This window comes from Balaenoptera physalus, assembly GCF_965194825.1.
Source record: "Balaenoptera physalus genome assembly, chromosome: 6".
NCBI classification, from domain to species: Eukaryota; Metazoa; Chordata; class Mammalia; order Artiodactyla; family Balaenopteridae; genus Balaenoptera; species Balaenoptera physalus.
The window spans coordinates 56,054,978-56,077,625 of record NC_138885.1 but is presented as its reverse complement, the minus strand read 5'-3'; the positions used below and the strand labels follow the sequence as shown (position 1 = coordinate 56,077,625).

General features: G+C 34.2%; 1 protein-coding gene across 11 annotated transcripts in view; it reads right to left on the bottom strand.

The window, feature by feature from the left end:
* The window catches only part of SLC4A10 (solute carrier family 4 member 10), a 475,347-nt gene that overhangs the window by 159,224 nt on the left and 293,475 nt on the right, over positions 1–22,648 (bottom strand). For all 11 annotated transcript variants that reach the window (XM_082464954.1, XM_082464953.1, XM_082464958.1 and 8 more), the window contains one exon: positions 2,653–2,799. In XM_082464954.1, coding sequence (XP_082321080.1) covers positions 2,653–2,799 — 147 coding nt within the window. The remainder of the gene's footprint in view (positions 1–2,652; positions 2,800–22,648) is intronic.

Here is a 22,648-nt window from a genome sequence, read left to right as displayed (position 1 = left end):
TTACACACTCCCATCAATCATTCTACCTCTGGCAGAAGTACATGGTGTTTGGGGAAGTTTGATGCCCATAACTATACACAGCGATGGAGACAAAGAGCACACTAATGGCAGTGCCTCTCTAAGCCACCTTAGGATATAGCTGGACATACATAGTATGGATATATTTTGCCTTGGAAAAAGGTGAGTAAAAATAAAAAAAACTGGCAGCCTGTAAAAATACTATAAATCAATGGAAAGTCAAAATAATCTTGATGGCCCAAAAGAAGATCATACCTCTGAAAATTATCTACTTCAGAATCAATAGAAAATGTCCAGAAATAGTGGGAATCATCAATAGACTAAAAACACAGACTTTATCAAGCAGGAAAAAAAAATACTAATTAGGAAAGGACAGGAGGAAATGTAAAGAAAATCAGATGAGATAAGAAAGAAATTTAAGAAAACTAAAGATGCAACAGCAAAATCAAAACCCCTAATAGAAGTAGTAAAATGCAGAACCGATACTGCAGATAATCAAATGAATAATGACAGACTAACTTTAAGCTACCAAAAAAAGGACAACAAGCAGATATCATAAATCCAACATGCAGATATAATTCACAAAGAAGAGACCAAAGTAAGTGGAACAGAATCAGATAAGACAGGAAAATATTCTCTCAGTGGAAAAATATCAGTGTATGCAGACTGGAAATGCTTTTTAACGTACTCACCATAAGGTCTATCTTAGCAAGTTTTCTTAAATAAAGGGACACAAAAAAATGTCTATAAGCATTCAAGCTTAAAAGACATAAACTTAAAAAATGAAAAAACAGAGAGACAAATTTTTCTTCAATACTTAGCAAAACCAGATATTAAATAAAGCAATATCTATGGAGTATTAAAAGTAAAATTGTTCGCCCAAACTTCATATGCTAACTTACCTTATATCTGAATACAACTGAATGGGGAAATGTGGGTTTGAGGCAGCTGCAAGGATAGATGATGAGAATAATCCAGTTGAGAAGAAGAAGTCAACTAGATAATAAATTGTGTAAATTTCAAGGTGGGAGGGAATAGGAGATAAACATAATTGAAAAGAAAACTTCCTTATTGCATTATGAGGAAAAAACAGTTGCAGATGTAGGTATATGTTTATGTTTGTATGTTTCATAGGAGGGAAGTTGAGTTAATTCTTTCTGGTGACATATTCTCCTTTTGAAGTAGAAAGCATCTGCTAGGTGACCGTGAAAAGGGGGGTGTTGGAGAATGGTGAAGAAGATTGAAAAATACTTATTTCAAAAATTGAAAACATTCAATAGAATTGGGAGGAGGTGTTGAAGGTCCACTTGAGTAATGAATTTATTTATTTACTTTTGGGGTTTTTTTTTTTTTCTTTCTTGGCCACAACATGAGGCTTGAGGGATCTTAGTTCCCTGACCAGGGATCGAACCCGGCCCTGGGAGTGAAAGTGCCAAGTCCTAACCACTGGACTGCCAGGGAATTCCTACTTGAGTAATGAACTTAAATGGTTACAACCTGCCCTGTTGAATGACTATGTCCTGAAGAGCATGCCTACTTGGAAAGGCAGGGAGAAAGTAGGGACATGGAAGAACATAACAAATCTGGTTTTTAAAATGGGGGTGAAAGTATGAATAAAACTAAAACAGGGAAATTAAGGCATTTAGAATATTAGCAAAAGTATACTAAAATTACAGGCTATGAAATCAGAATAGGATCAGGAAATAAAGATAACATGGATAGAAAAAAAAGTAGAGAGGTCAAGTAGTTGAACAAGCAAGTAAGGAGTGAAGCTGTGGTCAGAGAACAAAATGAATGAGTAAGTGAACAAGGTGCAGTGAAGGAGGTCATAGGACGTGGGATGGTCAGGAAACTGAAAGTCAGGTTCTTAATTATGTCATGTACATAGGCTCTCATGGCACTCAGGAATTGTTAACAACTTCCATATCACTATACTTTGATATTCTATATATAGTTGACCCTTGAACAATGTGGGGATTAGGGGCACTGACCCTCCTCACAGTTGAAAATCCATGTATAATTTATAGTCAGTTGTATCCGGTTCCACATCCATGGATTCAACCAACCATGGATAATGTAGTGCTGTAGTATTTACTATTGAAAAAAATTCATGTATAAGTAGACCTTCCCAGCTCAAACCTGTGTTATTCAAGGGTCAATTGTATACTTTTAAAAGAAGAATATTCAAAACAGTAGAAAGTTCACATCCTAAGAGTGAAATTTGGGGAGCATCAACAATAGTGTAACTGGGAACTTAATAGAGGCATTTCCCCTTGGATTTTCAAACTACTCAGAGCAATGACTATTATGTGTACAAATTATCAAGAGTTAATACAACTAAGTTCTACTACTTAAGTGTATTTCCTCCATCACAAAACTAAGCCAATCCTCACCTTCACAAAGCAGATGCACAAGAGAAAAATAAAGATTAAACATTCTCTCTCCCACTTCTCCCCAATCTGCCCAAATCTTTTATAAAGTTATAAACAACTTTATGAGTGAGGTATCTGCCCAAATCTTTTATAAAGGTATAAACAACTTTATGAGTGAGGTATTACTGCTAATTATGGATTGTACAAACAAGTATAATATTACAATCATAAATTTAAGTAAAACAAAGAGACAGATTCTTACCAAAGGAAGGTGACTCTCTGCCATCCTCTAGTCCTGAATCTCTCTCTCTGTCTCTCTTTCTGTGTTTATGACCACGATGCCTGTGACGTCGATGGCTTTTTCTTCCTCCCAGGGGCACGTGAACTCCAATAAATAGTGTCCGATGACCTTCATCAGAAGTAAATACACAAATTAAACTCTAAATTATTCTAAGGCGCAGAAGATGATTATTTACATGTTAAGGGAAACCCAATCCAATTCAATTCAGGAAATAGTTTTTGAGTATTTATAATGTGATAAACTTGGGGCTTGGCACTGTACTTTGGTACACGGGTCTATCATAAACATCTACAATACTAATTATTTGGTTATACTATATTTTATAACCACCATTAATTTATTAGCTATCATAATAATCTCTCTGTGTCTATTCCCCATAGTTTATAATTATACTTTTTTCATTAACATTTTTTTTTGTTCTATTTTCTCCTTACACTCAACTAACTAGTTATCTCACCAGTTCCCTTCCCTTCACGGTTAACTCTGTGAAACAATCACTATCTCTAATAAAACAGATTTCACCAAGGTCCTAGTAATGCCAAATCCCGTGGGAGTTTTTTTCCGCTCTACTGTTTCTTTCTGTGGCACTTAATATCATTGACCATTCTTTTCTCTATGATTTAAATTTCTCTTGGTCTTCCTCCTCCTCCTCCTTTTTTTTTTCTTCTCATATTTGTTTCCTCTTCTGGCTTTTCTTCTGTTTATTCATTCAAGATTGGGATCCCTAGGACTTGACACCAGATCTTTTTCTTAGACTGCAGACTTATATATCCATCCATCCACCTATTAGACATATTTACCTAAACATCTTTCCCACAGGCATGTCAAAGTCATCATGTCCATGGAACTCATCCTTTTCTTTGTCCCCCAAGTATCTATCATCTATCTCAGTAAATGCATCATCTATCCAGTCATCTCAAAGCACATCCAATTTGTCACTAGGTCCTCTTTTACGTCTCTTGAATCCATGCTCTCTTCAATATCCCTAGTGCTGCTGTCTTAATTTGGACCCTCATGTCTCACCAGGACTATTAGAACATTCTCCCTAGCATTATCTTTTCTAATTCCATTCTTGTCCCACTTAATCCATCCTGAATATTGATGGCTTTTTATTTCCAAAATGCAAATCTGCCTACATTACTTCCCTGCTTTAAACTCATTCATTGCTTTCTGTTGCCTATATGATAAAGTTTTTTACTCTATAAAGCCAAACAATATCTGACATCTGCCTATTTCTCCAGGCAGGCTTCTAAATCCACTCTGCCACACATACTGTAAGCCAGTGTGTGCCCTTTCATTCCTGAATTGCCAGGTGTTCTCAAGTCTCTCTTTTACTCAATGCTGCTCTTATTCTTCCAACTGTATGAAATATCTTTGTCTTTCCTGATTATCTGATGCATACCTAACTCACCTCCCAAGTCTCAGTTCAAGGATTATGCGATCTATGAAATTTTGCATACCTCCTCAGTCTAAATACAGATGACCATTTTCCTGCTTAGGATACTCTAGTGCTTAATCATATACACCAAAGCACAATAACTCTTGATTGTAGTTGTTTGCTTACAAGTAGTTTTCTTATGAATCTTCCTTAGGGAAGGCCCATGTGTTAGTCATTTTGTATCTTTAGCACTTTGCACAGTGCCTGGCATACAGCAGATGCCTAACAAATGTTTACTGAAATGAACAACTTATTGAGTGGTACTGTGCTGGGTATCAGGGATACAAATATGAATAAGAAGACATTATTTTATTCTTACAAATCAGCAGGCTTCAGCCTTTCCAACTTATGTAAAAAGTGGCCTTCACAGTGTGATATATTGCTCTGGGTGTCCTCTAGACATATGTATTAGAATCAGTGAGAATATGTGAACCCATCCCCCCAAACAGACATGTATTAATCTATATACTCGACAAAATTGCAAATTTCCAATATTATTATTGTAACAGAACTTGGACAATCTAAAATATATACAGAAAAACTTGAAAGAAAAATAACCAGCATTATTTACAATTGCCAAGATATGGAAGCAACCTAAGTGTCCATCAACAGATGAATGGCTAGAGATGTGATACATACATACATACATACATATATATATATATATATATATATTCACAAACATAATATTGAGCAAAAAATATATAATTCCCTTTATAAAGATTTAAAAATAGAATAACTAAAATACATTGTTCAAGGATGCATACACAGCATGCATACTCAATACAAAAGTCAGAATATTTGTTATTTCTGGCATAAAGAAGAATAGGCATTGTGACTGGGGAGAGGTACATGAGGAGCTTCTGGGGTGTTAAAAATGTTCTGTTTCATAATACAAGTTTTTGCTTTAAAAATGTTTATTAAACTTTGTACTTAAGCTTTCTGCACTTTTCTGGATGTATGCTTCATTTCACAATTTAAAAAATTTTTAAAGAAACCAAAGGAAAGGAGTTTTAAGATGGGTTCAGTTACCAGTTTATATGCTATAAAGGAGTCAAACAAGATTAATACTAAAAATCTGTCATTACAGTTGTAAATTAATGTTTATCTGTAACTTTCTTAAGAGCAGTTTCAGTGGATAGGGAAATGGATAAAAATTGAGGAAGTTCAGACAGTGACTATTTCCTAGAGCTAAACTTCAAAGATTGCAAAGGTTTCTAACAATTACTAATTAAGATAACCATTCCTGGGCAGACAAAGGTAAGGAGCACCATGCACCAGGCTGGCAAGTCCAGAGGGTCTGGTTGGGAATAGTGAATATTGCCTTTGTTTGTGGAATGTGAATCTGATGGGCAATTGCCAGAAGTAACATCCTAAGAAGTTGCCAAGTCAAGGTTAAAACAAACAATCTGAAACTATATCCAAATATATTCAGATAGGAAGAGGCTGCCAAGACAGCACAGCTGAACTCATGTCTTGAGAACATTAAATGCAAGGAAGACCAGCCTGAAAGAATTTCCTGAGGCAGAATCTTGCAGAGCTGGTTAAAAAGTAAAGACTCATTTGGGTAAATACTATGACTATAACTGCTGGATTATATGGTAAGCTTATGTTTACCTCTGTTAGAAACTATCAGACTATCTTCCAAAGTGGCTGTACCATTTTGCATTCCGGGAGCAAAGAATGAGAGTTCCTGTTGTACCACATCCTTGCCAACATTTGGTGATGTCAATGTTTTGGATTTTAGCCATTCTAATAGATGTGTAATGGTATCTCATTGTTTTAATTTGCAATTTCCTAATGACACATGATGTTGAGCATCTTTTCATATGCTTATTTACCATCTGTATATCTTCTTTGCTGCGATGTCTGTTCAGATCTTTTCCTATTTTGTAATTGGATTATTTGTTTTCTTATTGTTGAATTTTAAGAGTTCTTTGTGTATTTTGGATAACAGCCTTTCATTAGGTATATTTTGCAAGAGTATTCTCCCAGTCTGTGGCTTATCTTTTCAATCCTATAACAGTGTCTTTCACAGAGCAGAAGTTTTAATTTTAAAGAAGTCCAATTTATCAATTTTTCTTTCATGGATTATGCTGTATGATGCTGTATATAAAAAGTCATCACCAAATTCAAGGTCACCTAGATTTTCTCCTATGTTATCTTCTAGAAGTTGTATAATTTTGTTTTACATTTAGGTAAATGATTACTTTTCAGTTAATTTTTGTGAAAGGTGTAAGGTCTGTGTCTAGATCCTAATCTAAACACTAATTTCCTCACTAGGCATTTGTTCCAGTGAGTTAAAAACTAATGCCCACACAAAAACCTGCACACAAATGTTTGTAGCAGCTTTATTCATAATTGTCAAAAAATGGGAAACAACCAAGATGTCCTTTAATAGGTGAATGAATAAACAAACTGTGGTACATCTATACAATGGAGTATTAATCAACAACAACGAAAAAAGACATGGAGGAACCTTAAATGCATATTGATAAGTGAAAGAAGTCAATGAAAAAGCTACATACTCTAAGATGTTAACCAGTATATGATATTCTGGAAAGGGTAGAACTATAGAGACAATTAAAAATATCAGAGATTCTGAGGGTTCAAGGAGTGGGGTTAGGGATGAATAGGTGGAGCACAGGGCATTTTAAGAGAAGTGACACTACCCTGTATGATACTGTAATGGTAGATATGAAATATTATACATTTGTCAAAACCCACAGAAATACAAAACAAAGAGTAAATCCAAATGTCAACTGTGGAGTTTAGTAATAATAATCTATTAATATTGTTTCATCAATGGTAACAAATGTACTACACTAATGCAAAATGTTTATAATAGGGAAACGATGTGCAGGGGAGAAAAGGAGCATATGGGAACTCTGTACTTTCTGTGCAACCTCCCCAAACCTAAAACTGCTCTAAAAAGTAAAGTCTTTTAATTTTTTAAAAAACTGTGTTTTCATGGTCATATATTTTAGGAAAATTTGTAAATATAAGATACCTTCATGGTGGGGGGGGCACTTGTGTGTCTGTGAACATTTTTGGGAAACTAAGAGGAAACAGAGTTGGAGATATATTCAGGTTGGGTTTAAAGGAACATATTTATGTGATTCACAATACTTCCATATATGAGTAAATTATTGTTAGCTATCCTGACTATCCTAAAGTAGAAATAGTTTCCAGTGGTCTAGTACCCACTGTGATAAACTCACCTGACATTGTGACACAAATGTTCAGGGCTGAAGCGGTGTGACAATATGCAAAGGAATCACAATTTGCCTAGCATTGGAAATATGTGGACAGTGGAAAAGAAGCAAGGTTTCAGTTGCATAGGGCCAGAGTTAGTCTTTGGAAAACTCTTCCAAATCTTTCAGGTAATACATGCAAGAAGCTTGATAGAAGTTTTAAATTTTAAGACAACTCTGAAAATTTTCATGAAATTGTAAATAAGTTGTAAAGATGAAAAAACCTTTCTAGACTATCATTAATAAAAAGAAATTTTATTAGTCATGATAAAGACAGAATTAATTTTCCATATCCTCAACAGAAAATAATATTTCAAAATCCTTGACATTAAAGGTCAATAATGTAGGGGGAAAATATTACAGAGGTATGTCAGGAAGTTATATTACAGAGGTATGTCAGGAAGTTATTTAAAATATTATGCTATTTCTCCAAATGGTATGATTTTGTGCTATTTATCAGTTTCCAAATAAGTATTTGTTTTGATTTTTCTCATTATAAATAAATATTCACCTTTGTACATAATTTGAATTCAAATTTTGAATTCCTTCTCTTTAGAGAACCCTCAAAATTGCATAAGCTTCAGGCCCCACAAAGCCTACATCTGTCCCTAATACGACCTATGTGTGGGCAGCTCCCAATTTTCTATCTCCAGCTCAAACCTCTTTCCCAAACTCCGAACTGGCATACCCATCTGCCTACCGGACACCTCCACTGCATGTCTAAAAGACATCTCAAAATCAACAGGTTCAGGACTAAACTCCTAATCTTCCCCAGCCCAACCCCCTCCAATAAACTGCTCCCTCCCAATCTTGTCTGTCTCAGTTGATGATAAAACATTTTTCTAGTTGCTCAGAACAAAAACCTTGGAATCACTTTAGACTTCTCTTTTTCTCTTAAGCCTACGACCAATCCATCAGAAACTCTGTTGGATCAACTTTCAAAATATATCCAAAATTTGTCTGCTTGTTATTTCACTTCACCGCACTGGTCAGGGCCACATGACACCCAACCTGAATTACTGCATTAGCCTCCAAACAGGTCTTCTTGAGTCTACTTTAGCCCCTACAATCTGTCCTAAACACAGCAGCCAGTGTGGCCCTCTGAAAAGACAAGTCAGATTATGTCATTCTTCAGCTAAACCTTCTAATGTTACCCTATTTCACTCAAAGAAAAGGCCAAGGTTTCCCTAATGCTCTATGAGGTCCTCTGCGATCTGCATGTCTCATTCCTGTCATCTCTTCCATCTCCTCTCCTGCTGGTCTCCCCATCACTCCACTTCACTCTAGCCATACTGGCTTCCTTGGCATTCCCACTGCCACCCAGGAACTTTCCATAATAAGTTTTTTACTTATTATGCTTAGTGTTTAATTTCTAGCTTCTCCCAAAAGTTTTTAAATTTCAGAACAGCAGCGATTTTTAACTTGTTCACTGATGTATCCCAAGTATCTAGAACAGTGCTTGATAGTTCTTGGTGCTTAATAAATTTTTATTGCGTATATAAATCTTCACACAGAGATGATACTTTAAGTAAAATACATAGACAATAGACGTAATGATGCATTATGCTACTAAATACACTAAGAGACTTAAGAATGGAAACAAAGCTAATGGCCACAAATTTCATAGCAACAATACTGAAATTGCCACAATTTAGGGCTATGAAACTACAGAGAAAATATTTTCATGTTTCTGTATGGGTAGAGACTTATAAAGCAAAGAAAACTGGAACCTGGGTTAAAGGACAAGCTTTGGAAGTTAAAGGTTGACTGAATAGATAGAGACCTTCAAAGAGATATAGATACTTATCACCCAGATTTATACGTTTACACTTCAAAACATAATAAAGCCCCAGAGCTACCGGTTTGTATTCCAAAGGGTTTAACTGGGGACCTTCCCCTTGTCTTCCCTGCTATTTGTTTACATAAGGGAGAAAAGATTTCCCTGCCTCTCAAAGTGGAAAGGAGACAGCTATATAGCAGTTCCTATATAAATTCCCAGATTCATGATTTTGGGACTCCCTTCCTGTGCACATAACCTCCAAGTTCTCATCACATTACCCTGAAGGGGAAGAATGGGGCATGGTGAAGCAATGTGGTTATTGCTGTAAGAAATAATAACAGTTCTCCTTTGATCCAGAAACCTCATCCTTGCTTTTAGGACAAATTAAATAAATATATGTATTAAAAATGTATCAATATGTTTAGGAGATTTTCTACAAAGATTATATGAGATAATATAACTGGTATAAAATATTGAACATGGTGCCTGTCACATGATAGACACTCACACTTGTGTTAGTTCCCTTCCCCCTTCATGCTGCTCACCTTCAGATGCTTAAAGAAGAATGAAGGCAAAATAAAATTTCCTGTCCTATTTCATTGTCTTCCTGCTTTTCTATACATTGCCAACTTTTCTAAGCCCAACTATAATAACCCTGGCCTAAGGAATTAGAGAATCACCTTAGATCCTGTGGAAAACAGTATACAAATAACATTTCCAGGTTAAGGTTATCATAAAATTTACCTACAATATTATTTCCAAAATTTAATAGACGCCACTTAAGAACATGAAGAATTCAAGAACCAATGATAAATGTCATGGTTCTGAAATGAATTGACAGTTATTAAACCTAATGAATTATTTTTCAAGATTATATAGGGAACAGTTTTTATTTTATAGTAAATAAAGACCAAAAATTTAGTTTAAAGAAGGAACATTTTCAAATGAGCATTTCTTAAATTAGTCAAAGTGGTCAACAAGAATTAACTTTATATCATATTTTTTAAAACCCCCAATTAATAAAAATACAGATAATTTAGATATGAACATATTTTGGATAAGTGAGAATGGAACAATGTGCTGTTAAGAGAAAAGATTTTTTTGAAATAAGCACGGAACCCTAGAATTTATTCAGAATTTACCTGTATGTCAGTTGAGGGAAAACACAGTTTCCCCATTAGAAAAACAAAGGGTTCATTAAAGGTAATACTGCTTTCTGAACACAAATCTTGCTAACAAATCCTGGATTTTTTGACACAAATTTTGTGGAACTATCTTGTCGAGTAGGTCCAGAATTATTGTAAATATTTTTATTGTATAAGAAATGCCAGTACTGAAACAACACTTTATGTAGCTGTGGTCATAGTATACTGTTTAAAAAATGCAGTGAGGAAAGAGATGCATTTGGGGATGGAAAGGAATCTTACTATGATTAATAATAATAGTAATTAACTACTCTCCTTTATTTAGCTGGCAGGGAAGGGGTCAAGCTATCTACTCTTGAAGAGAACTGTGTGTTTTTTCTGTGAAATGAATATACACAGCTGGTGCATAATTACTGAGTTGCTACAGCCATTTATTTAGACATGTCAATCATGGGAAAAGGTCAAGTACATTAAGCCAAATAAGCATGTGATCTTTAATTCCATGGAGACTCTAACAGAGTCAGAAAACACAACAAGGCATCATTTATCATAACATATCAAAGAACTCTAAGTCCAAGAGAAATTCTCTGCTGAGGGACAGCAATGGAGAGAAAGAAAAGAGACCTAGAGGGTGTAAGTGAGCGTATGTGTGCATTGCAAAGAGATACTATTAGGCTACTTACTGCACTGTTGTTTCTTGTGTTATTTTGCTGAAAGAATAAAAAAGTCACACCAATGCCGGTCATAGTCACCTGACCCTAGGGCCGTATTTTTAATTATTACAAAACAAAGGGCCACATGACTGTGACTATTCTATACAGAAAGTAAAAGTCTTATAAGTACTAAAGTTGTTCATCAAAGGAACCATAGTTCTGAGATTTACCAGTTTAGAAGATACTGTAGCATATTTTAAAAAATACTATTTCTTATAAGTTTATAACACTATCTTTAGCAAAACATAGTAACTAAATTACTGTGTATCTTGCAATAGCAGTGTTATTTTTCATCTTAGAGCACAATAAGCCTTAACATTTCTTGATTAAATGAATGAATCCTAATAATATATATCTTCTAAGAAAAAAAAGAAAAGACAGGAGAATTCCCCATTTTTATAGGCTGTAAGACAGCATGATGTTGGATGTTTACAGTGCTCAAAGGGAGGCTAATACAAATTAGTCAAGAAACAGGATAATAAGAAATGCTTATAGGATATGATCCCTGAACTTAAAATAAGATAGCCATTCAATTGCTCAAAAATCAAGTTCAACAAAGAAAACAGCACGAAATAATACAAATAAGAAGCAGAAAACAATAACAATCTGCATTAAAGCTAATGTTCTTGTGTTGTATCAGGCATTAAATGCTGTAGGAGTTCATAAATAGAGTGAAATCAAAGATAACCTGGGCAATTAAGGAAGGTTTCAGGGAGAAGGACTTGAGTTGAGTCTTAAACAAAATAGGTTTTGGATTAGCAGAGGAGTGGGAAATCTAGAAAAAGAAAATAATGTGCACAAAAACAGAAGAACAATTTTGGGTGATAATCTGAGGTGCATGTTAGAGCAGGGGAAAAATAAGGTGAGATAGAGCATGTATTTTTATAATCACAAAAGCTTGCAATTTCACTATTATTTTAAAAAACTTATGTTTTGTTGTTTTTACAAGGAAGAGGGGAAAAAAGACATCAACATATGTTCTGGGATACTTTTAAAAAATGAATGCAAAAGACAACGTGGTACTCCCCATCTCCTCAACCTCATTTTAATTAAATTATGATTTCTGAACAGCCCTGCCACTTTGCTTCAGGGAAATAGGTAGAAAATAAGCAAAAATTTAAAACTGTAAAAATTTCCAGATTTAGTTTTGCCTTGTATTAATCTGAAAGACACATATAGAAAGTGGCTCATTCTGGGAACTGTGGTAATTAAGGACAGAAGGGTTGCTTGGAAAAGCTGAAGACTTGTTGAGGAGAAACACAGATTTCCATGAAGACAGTTGATGGAATTCAACTGTGAAACTGAAGGAATGAAACAATTAAAACATCTGAAAGCAAAGATGGAAAATACTTGGCATTTCTTCATAGATGTTTACAAATAATAGTGTTGCAGATTTTTTAATGGCCACAATATTTTAGCAGCTTCTCCCATCAAATGGTAGAATCTATTCTTCTAACCCTTGAACCCCGGCTTGATCTTTGGGACATTAGCACATGTGATACAAAGACTTAGAGAGAGCTTGTGCCCTGGTTCTTCCCTCTACTGCTTCTCGGGACTTTTGTGCCACCATGTAATCAGATGTATCAAATCTATCTAATTTAATCACATACAATTGCCAGTATACATTCTCTTAGCACCTTACATTTCCTTATAAAATTTTTCAAAATTTTGATTAAATAGCTAATTGTATAATCAGGTAATAATGCCTATGATAGGCTCTATAGGCAATAATATGGTCTGTCTAATCATGTTCACATTCCCAGTACCTGGCATATTAAAAGCTCGATAAGTGTTGAATAAATAAATGAATGACAACAAATCCAAACTCTTTTTTACTCATTTTATGCTGGAGTAAGCTGGAAAATTCAAAAACTGGCTCAGAGAAGGAGAGAGAACTTTGAGGAAGATAGGATTTGTATTGGCAAGTGAAAAATAGATAGCATGCCTTGTGAAGGGAGGCACAGGCACACAGAGGGTCCAGAGATATGTGTACCTTGTTTTTATCGGGAAGTAAACAGAATTTTTATTTCCTTAAACATCCATTGTTTAATGAATGCTTTATTTATTAAATGCTTTATTCATTGCTCATGAATAAACATGCATTTATACTGCTATAGAAACAACATTTCTTTTTTTTTTTATATTTTACAGGAAATTTTAGATGAAGACAATGACTTTACCTGACAGCAGTGGTGTGCTGGAACTGGCTTACACCAGTTCGCCAGAGCTAGTTGTGCACATCTCTTCCTAACTCTGTGTACAGTGAAAACACTTCAGTGATGTGAAAGCAGCCATGAAAATTGGCATATGCTACAAATTAAGGCTATGGAGACAGCAGGGAGGAGAGAGGCAAGGAGGGTTATCAGAACACCACTGCCTGGTACCTGGTGGGTACATAAAGATGGAACTTCCTACTTTTTAAGTTGTTGACAATTTTATATACCCATAAATAATCTGATCAATTTACCTTAATAAGGCTGAGTTCACTTTCTAGAAAGATCCACTTGTGCAGTTCTGTAATTATGCGGATATTTAGTAAGTACCCACTTCTGAGTAAAGAGGATAAAATAATTATTTGGGGCAATGCAAAACCACAGAGCTAAGATGAGGTTGAAAAGTGAAATTAAGGGGCATCCATTTTCATCCTCTCATTTACATAGAATCCTAAGAGCCTCTTAGGAAGAAGGGAAGCTGAACCCAAATCCCTTTGCTTTGAGATTTAAAATCATTAAATCATTTCTGAAGGAGTATAGTGCCCTAAATGAAGACAAGCAGGAATGGATAACAGCCCCCCACTTCCACTCCCCATTAAGAAGAAACACCATTGATGGGAGGCGGGTCTGGACCCTTTTCCAAACTCAACAGCAGCCACTAGATTACTGCGTGTGTCTGTGTGTGTGTGTGTCTGATTTTAATGGCCCATTATGTGACTTATGCTCACAGCCTTTCTGACAAAGTCACTTTGGTACTAAGGAGCTTACTCTGAGTGGGGAAAGGAGATGCATGTGTGCCCTTACAATAAGGGAAATAAAAAACTTGAAGTATAACACTTAAGGCTCAAGGCAGGTTTTGGTATGTATGTATGTGGAGGAGGAGGTTGTGTAGCTGACTGGATAAACATGTGCAGATAAACCAGGAAGGATCAACAGCTTTAATGGACAGGGCCTTGTATCAAATGATAGTGGGTAGTCACAAACTCCAGTGCAACTTGCGTCATCCCAACTCCCTGGATGCCACCAGACTTCTAATTGGTGGTAGAAGATACTGAGAATAATAGGCTAAGCTCTCCAGGGTTAAACACTTGTTGAAATCAACCATGAGGGGCATATCTAGTTTGTAAGGTTCATATTTTTGTCTCTTTTTTTTTCACTGCAGTATTACTAGTACCTGGAGTAGTGTCTGACACTTAATAATAGGCATTAAATAGAGTTGGAGGAATGAATGAATTAATGAATCTGAAGTCCCATTAATTCTCACTGAGGGTGGCAATAGGTTAGAGATATTAAGGACTGATTAAACCATTTAATCTAAGTAACCCTATGGAACCTTGGAAGAAGAACCCCAGGAGAAATGCCATACTTTCAGAATATCCAGGCAGGTGGTTCCTCTGGGTTATTATATTGTTAATGTTAACCAAATATGACCTAACTTTATATCTCAAGATGATAAAGCCAGACATACCCTTTCCATTAAAAAATTTATATCTGGTGATATTTTTTGCCACATCTACTCTACTTCAAATTTCTTTCTTCCTCAAGAAAGGTAAAGAATAAGTTTCTGTACTTTCCAAGAGGCATGAATCATTAATATGACATTTTTTAAACCATTTATACAGAGCGAGCAGTCCTTTTCAAATTCAAAACTAATGAACTTTTCTTGTCAGAGAACTGAAAAACTTAAAGGTATTTAAATATTAAGTAAAGTTAACAAGAAATTTAAATTTTAAAGCATACTCTAGAAGTTCACTTAAAGATCACAGAATTTAGAGATGGAAAATTCTTCAGAGAGCACTTGATTGAGACCTCTCATTTTCACATGTGAAATAAACAGTAGTTGAAGAAGTTATCCCAATATTTCCAAAACTAAGCATTTCTAAGTAGTCGTATCCAATAGGGAAATTTTAACAACTTAGTTTATTTTCCTTATACAAAACTCTACTATTTCTGTGTAACATAAAATGATGGTATATTTCATCTTCCATATAACCATCTTTCAAATACTCTAAGTTAGCAGTCATGTTCTTTCTACATATTCCTTTAGCATTTTCCTCAACTAATATTTGTATAGGATGACCTCTACTTTAGTAATATTCATCTTCTTCAGTGTGCCTACCTTAGGTTTATTCATTGTGTGGAAGTCCACAAGACACATATGGAACATTTTGGATACATCCATATGGACTCCTACAGCACTTACAGGTGGAAATAACATTCCAGGAAGTGAATCATCCAGAGAGAGAATGAAGAATAAGAGGGGAAAAAATCAAGGATAGATATAGAGAGAAACCAACAGTTAAAAGATAGATGAGAATTGTCACAGGTTTGAAGAAATGGATGGAACTTCTCATATTATGTCAATGGGAGTATAAAACATAGATCAAAATTTTTAACTCTATAACTTTTTGACCCAGCAATCCTCCTGAGAATTATATCAGTAAAGTGCACAAGAATACATATACGATAATTCATAGCAGCTTTGTTTAAAAGAGATAAATGAGAAATAAAATGTCCATTGATAAGGGATTGGTTAAATAAAGCACGGTACAATCATGCAATGAAATACTAAGCATAATTAAAATGGGCAATATCAATATTAACATGGAATGATGCTGATTTTTTTAATGAAAAGAGAGTAGCTGAAAAGATTAAAAATTGTACCATAATTTTACTTATATGTAATTTAGTTATAATTACATCTGTTTATGATACATAATTAAATTATATTCTTTTATAATATTAATTCTGTAATTCTGTTCAGAAATATTAATTGTATTTCTTCTAAACAGTAGGTTTTGAGGGTTGTTTTGTTTGCCTTCTTTATACCTTATGCTTTTTTATATTTCTTGGATTTTTCTAACTCAAAATAGTTTTTTGTTTTAAAATAGTTTTAAAACAATAAAACGATTTTAATTTTGGGAAAAAAACATAGAAATGTCAGGCAGAGTAAGAGGGGCCAGTGGATAAAATAGAAAAAATAGGGCTTCCCTGGTGGCGCAGTGGTTGAGAGTCTGCCTGCCAATGCAGGGGACACGGGTTCGAGCCCTGGTCTGGGAAGATCCCACATGCCGTGGAGCGGCTAGGCCCGAGAGCCACAATTACTGAGCCTGCACGTCTGGAGCCTGTGCTCCGCAACAAGAGGGGCCGCGATGGTGAGAGGCCCGCACACCGCGATGAAGAGTGGCCCCCACTTGCCACAACTGGAGAAAGCCTTCGCACAGAAACGAAGACCCAACACAGCCATAAATAAATAGATAAATAAATAAATAAATAAAAAAGAACCACATCCTCCCTCGGATAACTTTAAAAAAAAAAAAAAGAAAGAAAAAATACCAAGGAAGACTACCTGAGAAGAGAAGCCAAGGGAGGGGTATGAGAGAAGAGAAGGAAGATCTAAAAGCAAAGGTATAGTCAAAAGTTTTAAAAGCAACTGAGACTTCAAAAGGGCTGACAACAGGGGATCACTATACTTGGCAATTAAGAGCACTTTTTAAATAGAATGCATATTAATAAACCTTAAGAGAATATTAAAGTGAGATAGCATGAGAGAAATAGTATTTCAACTTAGTAAACATGACTTTCATTTTCATGATCAGTACTGTTAACTGCATTGGTGTTGCAGACACTATACTTTTGTATTAATCACTGTGATATCATAAAATGCTTTCCTGCCATATTGTCATCTAATTACAAAACAGCAATTTATCATTACATGAAAAAAATTGAGTTATGCAAAGGAAAAAATAGGTACAATTGTAAATAATTTAGCTAGATATTAGAAATCCTTTTTCTAATAAGACTGTAATACTTTTTTCACAGATGCTCCAAAGGTAATTTAGAAGCAGTTTTGAAAGTAGTCAAAAAAGAATATTCATAGTCAAGATATGGAAGCATTCTAAATGTCTGTCAACAGATGAATGGATAAAGAACACGTGGTGCATACATATATATGTACATACATATATATAATGTATAATATATATAATGAAATATTACTCAGCCATAAAAAAGAATGAAGTTCTGCCATCTGTAGCAACATGGATGGATGAAACTAGAGAGCATTTTGCTTAATGAAATAATTGAGAGAAAGACAAACACTCTATGTTATCACTTATGTGTGGAATCTAAAAAATAAAACAAATGAATATATATAACAAAACAGAAACAGACTCACAGGTACAGAGGATAAACTAGTGGTTACCAGCAGGGAGAGGGGAGAGGTGAGGGGCAAGATAGGGGTACAGGATTAAGAGATACAAACACTATGTATAAAATAGATAAACAACAAGGATACATTGTACAGCCCAGGGAAACATAGCCACTGTTTTGTAATAACATTAAATGGAGTATAATCTATAAAAATATTGAGTCACTATGTTTTATACACCTGAAACTAATACTGTAAACCAGCTATACTTCAATAAAAAAAGGATATTCATAATGTTCCTTCTGCAGAGACAAGACAAAAGCTTAATTTACCAGCAGAAAATTAAAATTTTACTTTCTTTTAATCATGATTTCAATCATTTTGGTTTTCTATATTATCTTCCCACCTGAGGCTCTCATTAGGGGTAGAAATGATAGAGAAAGAAAGGAAAAAGAATTAGATTTTTTCATTGTGCTTTCAGCAGTTCTGACAAACTAAGAGCAGTAGGGATGACTAGGCAGCCAGGAAAGAGGGACGATAGAATGGGGTAGTGAACAATGTCACCGGGAGAAAATATAAAAGAGAGCATTCCAAAAAGTAACCTCAGAATACCGGTACACCAAATCACTTAATTCTATTAAGTTCCAGTGATGCTAGTACTGATAAAATTATAGGTGTGTGTAATCCAGAAAATCAAGAATATCACCTCTTTCAACTACTATTTAAAACTTGTTCAGTATTATCAGTATTTATCTCAATGGATATTTAAACGTAAACATTTATGTGCCGGGTGGCCACTGTTACTTTTCCCCAAGGAGGTCTAGAACTCAAGTGCCCTACTGACAGCACCAGTATGTAAACCACTTTGGAGAATAAAAAATATAAAACAAATTTTGTTCAGTGCTTATATACCATTAGCACTTAATTAATATTGGTGAATGATGATGACTTCACAAGAAAAGCCCTAATTGACTGGTAGCCCACCCCTGCTTCTATTGTGAGGAGATAACCTGTGGAGGCTATGATCACATGCAGCCCAGGAGCTTTAAAGTAGGATAGCTCTAGGGGAAAGATTAGCAGCTGAAATAGAGATTTAAGAATTTAATCAAGAAGTAGACTAAGTTGATCTCCTTCACAATGTCACCTTCATAGTATGATTCTCATACTATTAAACTGTATAACTAAATAATCAACGCACTTAAGTCTCAGACGTCTGGAAAACTCAAAACAAAAGTATAGTGTTAATATAAACCTACAGAGTACATATTAAGAAGCTTTGGCCATTTGTGGTTTGTCTTCAAAGTATTAAATTTTTTCGAAGAAAAATATAGAAGGATTAAAGGAATAAATTCTTTGCTGTAAAATACCCTCTTTTAATATTTATAGGATTATATTTAATGTAATGAAAAGGAATTTCTTTTCATCTATCTCTAAAATAGCAATTGATTGAAAATGTTACATATACACAAACAAATATACAGTTCTCCTTATTCACAAAGGATATGTCTTAGGTCACATTACATAGCAAATACCTCAAATATTGTACTGTGCCTTTGATAGGTAGAGAGTAGTAGTAAATAGAGCCAGATTTATAAGAAACGATGAGGGAGATTAAGAATATGGGCTCTTATTCTAAAATCATCTGCCTAAAAACAGACATCCTAAACTAGGGATGGAAAATATATGATGAGGACCCCTAAATTAAGAAAACATACATTGCAGGATTTCTTAGCCACATATACACATTAGAATATTTGTTACTATACTCATGCAAACACGTCTATAACTACTTGCAAATGGTCTAATAAACCAAATTTAGAAAACTTTAGATCTTTCAAATTTACAATACACTCTAAAAGCAGACTGTAAATAACTAGCAAGTTACCACTCACTTTAAATAGACAAAATATCATTAATAAATTTATATATCAAAATAAATTGATGTGGGTCACATACAAAAATCATGTGAAACAATTAATATGAAGAAACATGGAACATAATATATAGCTCACCTGAGAGTTAATTTTAGGAATAAAAGTAATTCCATTATTACAGACTGTTAAAAAACATTCTCTTATTTGGTTCTTATTTTTAGGATACCCTGGAGAAAAATAGAACAATTCATTATGAAATGTGCATAGGTGGCAAAGATAGTCAATTAGGGAATAAAATTTACTACTGGCTATTTTTTTCTGGAATCTTCAGTATTAGTCTATCTGCCTAATTCCCATCCTCAAATATCCAAAGTGTTTGGCAGGCAGAATGTACAATTTTAAATGGATCCTATGTAATTAATTAACTTCACTAATTATTACCAATGGACCAAATACCACTTAGAATTGCTGTTTCAAGTGACATTGAGCCTGTATCAACAATACTAAATTGCACAAAAGTTAACAACCCATAATAGCAGGAAAAACAGTTCTTTCTTTTTCAAATAAAGGACATTTGGAACACGGAAACAATAAGATTATTCATTCTGTGGTGCAGCAGAGACAAGAATTTAAAATAAGAGAACATGAGGTTATTATTAAAACTAGTCTCCAGTGGGACAGGCCTTTCCTTTTGTGGAAATGAATCTGTCTAATGGGAATTTACTAACTATAAAATTTTTCAAATTTTTGCAAAATTATTTGGAAAACTATTGTGATAGGGGTACTAACTATCGAATTCATTATTGCTTTATAGGATAGTCTCAACTTTTTAAAAACAGTCATGATTAAGTGAGTAAATATGCCCCAGTCTTCCAGTTAATAAACATCTTGCCCCATTCAGTCACCTAAAAAACAAGGCTCCACATTATGTTTACTTCTATAACATAGTTGTTAAAAGCCCAGACCCTTGTGAGTTTGAATCCCTGCTCTTACACTTGCTAGTCATGGCCTGGGCAAGTCAATCTTTTGTGCTTTAGTTTCCTTATCTATAAGATGGAGATGATAATAGTACTTACCTCACTGAGTAACTTCAAAAATTAATTCATTCTCCATTATTTGACCTACCTCATGCAAATGTTTAAACTTCATCTCTAGTCACTCTTTACCCCCATGCACACAATCCCAATGTGTTAGCCACACCATATTTGCCATTCCCAGAATATAATGGATCCTTCCTTCTTTGCCTTCAGAACTCTCATTCATCCTTCTAAGCCCATCTCTGTCTCTGTGAAGCCAACTTTTGTTTCTCTCAGCAGAATTCATTTTTTCCTTCTAATGGCAATTTTTGGAGATAAAAGATCAGAAAGAAAAAGATCTAAGCCTAATTTTTGGCTTTTTCTTTATTTTTTCAAATTATTTTCTACTTTGGTTTCAAAATAGTGCATCATAATTATAGGATCAGCACTTACTATCTTCTGTTTTTTAGTGAAAAACGCTTTTGACATTACAATGATTATGATCAGAAAAGCATTTTAGTAATCTTAAGAGCTCAGGAATGCATTGGGTGAAATGAAGAAAGTGGGAGGGTATTATCATTAATAAAATTATGTTGTATGATAGCTTTGTGCTAGGTATTTTACTTACAGTATCTCTGGACTTTAGGTCCACGATATATTAAGTGGTCCCCAAAAGAAATAAACTAGTAAACCAAAATTTTTTATCTCAAATAAAATGAGCAAAAATATCAAGACAGAGGTATAATTTTCTCTATTAAATTCCTGACTTAAAAGTATTTTACTCTCTGCTAAAAGCAATACAGAATAAAGAAAATGTCTTTTTAATTTAATTCATAGCCAAGATTTAAATATTAGTTTAACTTTTCCACTAAAGTTTTAAATTTATGAATTCCTGAATATCAGATTAAAATGTAACTAGATTTATTTATCTTAGTACAGTGCAACATAATTAGAAACTCCTGTATTTACATGTTAAATATTTGAAAGCTAATTCAATATCTGATGAGTGTTGATTATGCACCTAATTACAGTATATAAACTTAACTTCTTACATGATTAGTGATATATTATTGAATTATATATAAATGAGATTCAATGCAACACATTTTTTAGTACCTATCTAGTTTAAGAAAAACTGCTGGACCGATACCATGGTAGAATGCAAATACGTATAAGACAAAGATTTGTCCCTCAACAAGCTTATAATCAAATAAGAATGATAAGAAATATATACATAATAATAATATAAGAAATGATGTAAATTCAGAAAGAGAGATCTGGAGGAGGAAGATAATTATTCTGCCAGGAGGGATCAGGTAAGGCTAATGGATGGGCAGAATGGACATTCTGTTCTTTGTGGAGAAGATGAGAAGGCACCAATTTTGTATGGAGCAACAAAAAGGTTTTGAACACAAAATTTTTAATAATATTCTTGTGGTTTTACTGCATCTTCCATGTTCTCAGACTGTAGAAAAATAGCAGGTATTATTTTAGAAATATGTGCTAAATGCATGGAAAACAAACAGTCTCTCTCTCACTAAAGAAGTTCTTTATATATCAGTGATTTGGGGGAAAATTTAACCTGTAAGGAGTAATGCAAGCTATAACAAGTGTAAAGTTAGATAACAAAGGAATATGAAGGATAAAAGTGCAGGCATTCTACACCATATACAGAAATTAACTCAAAATGGGTCAAAGACCTAAATGTAAGACCCAAAACTATAAATTAGAAGGAAACACAGGGAAAAGCTTTATGACATTGGATTTGGCAAGGATTTCCTGGAAATAACACCAAAAGCATAGGCAACAAAAGTAAAACCAGACAAATTGGACTATATCAAAAAATTAAAATTTTCTGCATATCAAAGAACATAGTCAACAGAGCAAAAAGGCAACCTACAGAATGGGAGAAAATATTTGCAAATCATATATACCTGATAAGGAGTTAATATCTAGAATACATAAAGAACTCCTACAACTGAACAACACATTAAAAAATCCAGTTTAAAAAAAAAAAAAAATCCAGTTAAACAATGCACAAAGGACTTGAATAGACATTTCTCCAAAGATGATATACAAATGGCCAACATGCATATGAGAAAATGTTCAATATCACTAATTATTAGGAAAATGCAAATCAAAACCTGACACCCATTAGGATGGCTACTATCAAGAAAACCTAGAAAACTGCAAGTGTTAGTGAGGATGTGAAGAAATTGGAACCCTTGCGCGGTGTTGGTAGGAATGTAAAATTGTGCATCTTCTATGAAAAACAGTATGTCAGTTTCTCTAAAAATTAAAAATAGAATGACCCTATGATCCAGCAATCCCACTTATGGGTATATACTCAAAAGAATTGAAAGCAGGGTCTTGA